Source organism: Triplophysa dalaica, chromosome 13 (genome assembly GCF_015846415.1).
Source record: "Triplophysa dalaica isolate WHDGS20190420 chromosome 13, ASM1584641v1, whole genome shotgun sequence".
Lineage (NCBI taxonomy): Eukaryota > Metazoa > Chordata > Actinopteri > Cypriniformes > Nemacheilidae > Triplophysa > Triplophysa dalaica.
In genome coordinates, this window is record NC_079554.1 from 6,910,937 (window position 1) to 6,918,650 (window position 7,714).

The 7,714-nt window shown below is 38.0% G+C and overlaps 1 protein-coding gene across 1 annotated transcript; it reads right to left on the reverse strand.

Annotated features, from left to right (window-relative positions):
• Positions 1-95: 95 nt before the first annotated feature.
• On the reverse strand, positions 96-6,774 carry scrn2 (secernin 2). The gene is made up of 9 exons (XM_056764618.1): positions 6,679-6,774; positions 5,713-5,880; positions 5,227-5,408; positions 4,793-4,992; positions 2,175-2,390; positions 1,743-1,908; positions 1,498-1,666; positions 1,188-1,350; positions 96-785 (listed from the first exon to the last, which is right to left on the reverse strand). Exons 2-8 carry the CDS (start codon positions 5,872-5,874, stop codon positions 1,198-1,200), a joined length of 1,248 nt encoding a protein of 415 aa, XP_056620596.1. The 5' UTR covers positions 5,875-5,880; positions 6,679-6,774; the 3' UTR covers positions 96-785; positions 1,188-1,197.
• Positions 6,775-7,714: the final 940 nt, after the last annotated feature.

A 7,714-nucleotide genomic window follows, 5' to 3' on the forward strand; every position in this document is an offset into this window, starting at 1 on the left:
ACCACATAAGTTTTTTTTTTTTTTTCAAAATGCATTAAATTCATAAATACAAATTATAGTATACACGTATAGTATTTATAATGATACGAAACACATTTTTATTTATTTAGATTTTATTTTCATGCAAGAATCCTTCACTAACAGCATTTGCTGTGGAGATCTTATTTTCAGGAGGTTTTGTTGCATGCTTTATTAGTGCAATTTTCTCATATTGTTATTGGTTTATATGGCATTACTCACAAACTTTATGATCAAATTGCATATTCTGTTCACTGTGAGATTTCTGTGAACTGTTTAATGAGCCTGCCAGATGTATTCTCGTTGTTTTGCATCTGGTACATCCACTTCTCTCTGTCCTGTTAGATCAAGTTTCTTTTAACACAGTAGTGTCAAGATCGAACTTTAATCTGCCTAGAAAAAAATACTTTTTTTATGAGAAATTCGTTCTTGTCTTCTATTTTAAAACCCAAATTCTACTTTCTGGTATAAGGGGACTTTATACTATATTTTATATTACTAAAACAAAATGACCGCCCTTTGAGACAATTAAACATGATTATGGTGATCCACTAACATGAACATCTAGTGTGCTATAATGTGTCTTTTTTAACAGCTGCAGTTAATGTGGCATGGACATCACAATTAGTTTAGCATGGCATCAGGGGAACTAGGAGAGCATGACTTCAGCAGGCAGGAACCTGTGTGCCCTGGACTCTCCAATTTTCTCTCGCTCTCTCTCTCTCTTCAGGCAGATCAGCAAGCACTAGTTACATTCACAACGAGAACTGCAAAACAGTAATAAGTTACAAGCCATATAACATAAAGACAGAATTAAGGGGCATCAGTCACAATAAAAATGAAAATTCTGTCATCATTTACTCAACCTGTATGACTTTCTTTCTTCTGCAGAACACAAAAGAAGATATTTTGAAGAATGTTGGCAACCGAAAAATGGCAGTGCCTATTGATTGATTTTGTGTCCCTACAATAGAAATGAAGGGGTACAGCCACGACCGTTGTACAGGATTCTTCAAAATATCTTCATTTGTGCCAAGCGGAAAAGGCATGCATGTTTAACATGACCAGAGGGTGAGTAAATGATGACAGAATTTTTGGGCAAACTATCCCTTTAAGCAGAGGACTTGTTTATTCTCAGCATGTTTCTATTAGCATGCCATGGGATTAACCTGCTTGGTTTCACTGGTAGAATTTGATCTCTGCGTCCACACAGTCGAAGAACAGGTCACCAAGCTCCTGGCCCCGTATCTCTCCTCTAAGCATGGCCTCTATCTCCTCAAGACATTGAGACTCCAAATTTCTCATCGTCTCTTGTAGAGAGACGGCAGCATCCTGTTACACACACACATACAGTACATCCATGCAAATACAATTATTTACAAGGTTATTTCATTAATATCTGTGTTTTTGCATTAGAAACTGATATTTCTTTTTTAATAGAAGAAAAAGCCTTTAGTCTCCATTACACCTCAGACTTACTGAATTGGTCAGTGCTGTCTGGTGGGCTTTGTAGAGCTCATGTTTGCGATCCACTTGATGCTGAAATCGAGGCTGTGTCTTCACAGGATCATCTGGACCGTACTGCGGAGATACCACCATGCTGACAGGCCTCATGTTCTCAGAGAAGATAAAAGGCTTGAATACAGACCTGCAATTAGGGACAGTGAAAATGTAAAATATCTGCCTGGAAAAGAAGCACTTGGCTGAGTGTGTTGGGGTCAAACCTGGAGGGGTCAGGAGTGCCAGTGAAAAAGTGGACACAGGGCATGCCTGGCTTTCGTGGGAGAATGGAGACCATGCTGCCTGTGGTACGGAAGCCCTCTGAGTCCATACAGATCCCACTGGCTTTGTCCCTCAGGATGCTCATCATCACCTCTGCTGTCACAGAGCCTGTTCACAGGGGTCAAAGGTCAGTGAAGGAGGAGAGTGAAGAAACACAAAATAAACACAACACACAACTGGATACATCATCATAAGATTAGAGCATATTATATCGGACTTGAATGGGGACATAAACGGGATGGTATGTTTAGCTGAAAAACTAAACCGAAGACAAATGTACATTTGGGCAACCAAAATAAAAATAGCATGTTTACAGTCCTAAACGTAACCCCACTCCCTCTATCAGTCATGACATCAGAGTAAATTGCATTTACCATCATGTTGCTGAAGCAGGGCTGTGCCTCCCTTGTAGCGCTGCTTGGCCATCTCCATCCTGGCAGGGGGGTTATCAGGGCTGAAGGCAGCAGTGAAGCTAAATTCCCCCTCCCCACTCCACCAGCCCTGAGTCTGGGCCACGCTGCGCAGATCCAGATGCTCTGCAGAGATCTCCGAGCCTATCGTCAGCTGGTTTGAGATATTCTTGACTCCCTCTGATAAAACAAATAAACTCAAGTTTATTTTTAGAGACAGACACAGTAAAACAAGCTTTTTTAAACATAAGCCCTCACTACATAAGATATTCAATATTATGCATATGCAGATTTTGCTTCTGTACAGTACAAATAAACGTGCAGTTTGGTCCAAAAGACAAACCTGAAAATCTGAGATTTAAAGTTGCATGGCAATTTAAACCTGGCTCAGACTACAGGAGTTTTAAAATCCTGACAGATTTGAAATTCTGGTTGCAGCTCACACATAAGGAGAATCTTATCAGATTCTCTTATGTAAAATCTTAAACCTGGCATTACATCTACATTTTAATCTCTTTTTCAAGCACTACAAAAATAGGTTTGCCCTTTGTAATTTATGAATGTGAAATGTCCAGAGAAAACGATTGAGAAAACGTTGTGGGTAGAGTTGTGTTTATAAATAAGACTAAATGTAGCAAGTGCAAAAATAAAAATTAATTGATTGGAATTTTTTATTTCATAATTGCACATCAAAAGACATTTTAAGACACCCAAATATAGGATAATATTAAGATCATCATACCAATGGACGCCTCTTACGTCATCTCACCGGGAAACAGAAGTAAATAAAGCTACATCGCCGTTCATTTCACGTGATCTATTTGTCCTATTATGCAAAAAGTGTATTTCCACGATAGATGAAGGAAATGCTACGGCTACGCAACAGGTCTAGAGTATGTAACTGTACCGTTTTAACTGTAGGGCTACAACGGCATATCCGCGGTGAAAAGCAAATGTTTCTGTAGCAATTAGTAGCAAAGGATTTATACTTTATTGTAGCAAAACTGTAGCAAGGTGTGTAACATTCAATCCTGGAATTCTGAGTCTTTGTCGCTCTGAATGATTCTCTGTCTGTCAGTCCAAAGTCGCGGGAATGTATTTTGAGCAGATGGTGCTTTATGATTTTTTATTAGGGCTGAAGTTATGAGTGTGCTTTGGACGAGCCGCTTAAGTTTAATGTTAATAAATAACGGAAGAAAACAATTCTCGCTGCCGAGAATAAAGATGAATGGCAATGTGATTATAAGATACAGCATAAAAACAAACACATAAACACATGTTATATGTGTCCCTGTAGCCAAATAACAATCTGTTGACCGAAACTACAAGCTGCGCGTTAGCAGTTACTTTACCCGGTACATTTAAAACCGACGCGACTTCTCCCTGCAGCTCTTTTCCTTATCTATGCGGTTGTGGTATGTTTTTGAGGATAAATTATAAAGACAATCCTGTTGTTGCCACACGTTGTTCCTCCATCTCCGCTGTACAACGTACCCTTGCAGGTGCTTTTGCGGTTGACATTTTTAAAGGTCTGTCAGTCATCTCCGTCAACTTTCAGATCTGTCTCTCATTGGCTGTAGCGAAAGTACCAACGTCATCAGCCCGATTTAAAATCCTAAATATCAAACATGTTTGATATGATCGGGCGGCTAAGATTTCTCTCGGAGCAGATCGGGAGGTATAAGATTCGATCTGTGAACGCCTCACATTACGTGATAATCTGGGCCGATTCTCGGGCCTGATCGCGGTTCTAGGCCCGATTTTTTCAAAGATTCTCGGGAGGGGAAATCGGGGTAAAATCTGGCCGAGAATCCTGTAATCTGAGCCAGGCTTTAAGAGACTGTTGGCATTAAAGCTTAAAGGAACAGTTCACCCAAAAAAAATGTCTGTTATTATTTGAGTTGTTCCAAATCGGTTTAAATGTCTTTGTTCTGATGAACACAGAAAAGATATTTGAAAGAATGCTTGTAACCAAACAGTTCTTAGCCACCATTGACTACCATAGTAAGATTAATGTCTTTATAAATGTCTTTGTTCTGATGAACACAGAGAAGATATTTGAAAGAATGCTTGTAACCAAACAGTTCTTAGCCACCATTTACTACCAAAGTAGGAGAGATGTCTTTATAAATGTCTTTATTCGGCTGAACACAAAAGAAGATATTTTGAAGAATGTAGGACAGCAAACAGTTCCGGGGCACTTTTGGCAACCAATGTCAGTTTTTATATCATATTTTTATGATTGTCAATGGTGGCCAAGAACTATTTGGTTACAAGCATTCATCCAAATATCTTTCTCTGTGTTCATCAAAACAAGAACAGATTCAAAACAAATCGAGGGTGAGTAAATGATGACAGAATTATTTATTTTTGGGGGGGTCAATTGTTCCTTCAAGTAAACCAAATTCTAAGAAATGTTGAAATGTTTTAAAAAAAGAGTTAAATAGTTATGCTCATGCCCTTACCCTATAACAATACATTATTTAATCCATAAAATAACAAATCATTTACTTTTTTATTTAAAACATACCTGTTTAAATACCCATCATCCTCATAAACCACAAGCATGTCTCCTCACTCACCTGTGACTTTTTGAGCAGCCCACAGTTTTCCAGCAGTTTCTAGGACCCAGGCTTCCTGTCGGTCCACTAGTAAGAAGGTGTTGTGGTAACTTAAGGGTTCGGTGGTTTCCCTACAGGTTCCACCCTGACCATGCTGCTCCAGTAGACCTGTGATGACATTCAGAGCGGACCACGCGCTGTCCCCGCGCTCCAGTCCCAGCCTGAACACACAGACACAATAACTTTTGTCAATGGAATGTTTGCCTGAAGTATTCGTCATTGTCAAAGAAATGGAAAGCAAAACTGACAAAGATTTACATTGTACCTTTTAAAAGACATTAAAAAGTATTCCTGTATAATTAATGATGACAATATGTAAAAAATGCTGTATAATAAGGTTACGTTTTAATGGATAAGAAACCTAAAGAAAAAAAGGGTAGTTATTCTGGTCTCACCGAACCAGGTCCATTCCCAGCAAAGCTTCCTTTGGATCTACAGGCTCCTTGGTCCACACCGCTTCATTTCCGATACACACCCCATGTTCATTAGCTCCCATCTCAGCCCCCCAAAGCCAAGCGGGTCTGGTCAGCACAACCCCATGGGTATGCTCAGCTTGAAGGATAGAAATGTATGTGCACTACATAGAAAAAAATAAGAAAGGTTTGGCCTGCTGTATCTTTAATAATATGCCTTCTCAAGAAAATTCAAGAAATCATAAAAAAATATAAAAGCCATCTGACTGTAACTATAATGCATAAAAAATTAACATAATTGAGTAAAGTAAACTATATTTTGTCACAGATGCCAAAACCAAAACTATAAGGTTACAGCAAAAACCTAATTCTTAGCCAAAGGAACATCTTATTCGCTTGTTACATCACATGTAAGAAACATGCACATGAGCGTGTAAAACAAACCGTCTCTTAAGGCAGGTGTATTACCTCCAATGTAGACCCAGGAACATGTGAGGACCCAGGGTAATACACCACCTCCTGCACCTCATCTCTCGGGCGGTCAGAGTTTTTACCAAAGATCACATAGTCTTCTTTAGAACCAGGAGGTAAAGATACGAAACAGTCACATGACTGAGGCGGTTCGGCCATCCTATCCTAAAGCAATACACAGGATCAATGCAGTGGATAAATTTAAAATTGGAACACACTTTACTAGGCTTTATGTAATAGAAAGATTTAAAGAATGGAAAAAATCACCAATATTAAATATACTGAACGCAGTCAAGATGAATGTATTTGTAAAGTGGTTTACACAACATACACTATTTAAAATCATCATTACATACAATGGTACTGCAGTTGGGACACAACATTAGGCTACTGTTATGTATTTCTTGAATGCACTTTAGATAAAATACTAGTTATGTATTATTATATAACTGTTACTTCATATAATGAAAGCACAAGAATATCTCGTTTTCTAATAATAATTATTCAACTTATAATAATTTAACTTTTGTAATAAGTGACCATATATTGTTCGCTATAGTTAAAAATTGTGCACTGGTAAAGGGGTGCTGGGGATTACTGTAGCGTTAAATCTCAGTGCTGGACAGGTAATTTAACAGTTACATAGGCTACGGCTTATCGCTTGACCTCCATTTCACCGATTATTTTGTTCAGATCTTGAATTGAATGCAAAATAGAATTAAATTCGCTCTTTAAAAAAGTCCCGACTGCTGACCGAAGTGTTGAGTTTACGTGTGTTATGTCCATTATTTTTTTTGTCTGTTGGTGGCCTGTTTTCGATAGCGAATCACCTATATTAATCATCAACTCACTCATGAAATGTAAAGGATGACATCCAGGTACATGCATTATTGGAGTTTCAATTAAACTATGTCTTGAGTGTTTAGCCCATATCTGATTGAAATTGATTAAGTTATTACGTACCTTATAAAGCTCCAGATCCGTCAGCGAGCCGATGAGAGGCAGAGCTGAGTGATCAACATGCTACAGTACACACTTCAAAATAAAGGTCCTCTGAACGCTTCGATCAGATTAAACTTCATTTTAGCCAGACATGCGAAAAACGTTGATTTTTAAGAGACGCTGTCAGAACCTTTAATATGGCCCAGGTTTTTCTTCAGATATTTCTGCTAATTCTAAAGAATGGGTAACACTGAAGGGGGGGCTGCTTTAGAATTTAGACATAATTAATATTGCATGTAAGAATTTATAGTCCGTTTAATATTTGACCTGTGTTTCTCTCTCCTATGTGTGCTTTCACTGTGCGTGTGTGCGATTGTGTTTGCCTGTGTGCGTCTATGTCAATGTGTGTAAGTATGTATGCATATTGTGTGTGTGCAGCATTTGTATGTCTGTCATTTGTTGTTTTCACCTGCTTCTTGTTTTTACAGGTATATTATGCCTTTAGTTGTTTTTCTTGTATTCAATGTGTCTCATGTACAGCTGCTTTGTAACAATGAAAATTGTAAAAAGCGCTATATACATAAAGTTGAGTTGAGTTGGGTTGAATGGACGGTTTCATCATAAAGTCCCAGTGAAATTAACCACCGCTGATGGTCCTCAATCAGACGGGAACAAAAATAATGTTAGCAGATCAGGTAAAGTTGTGTAATTGTTGCGAATAATTGTGGACCATGAATAAGTGACTACTCGAAACAAGTTAGTGTCTTGCTAGACCACAGGTGCCCAAACTTTTTCCTATGAAGGGCCAAAAAATATATTTGATTGAGGGCTGTGGGCCGAAAAATCGGTAACGTTATACCAAACTGTATAATATTTAAACTCATGTTTATCCCATTTATTTATGATGACTATAGCATTTGATAAAGTAAATAAATTATTCTGTGATTTGTATAATGAATTCAGTTTATATTCCAAGGTTTATAGTTCAATGAAACTAGAAACTTACAATTCAATGAAATTACAATTACAATTCAATATTCAACTTACAATGTACACT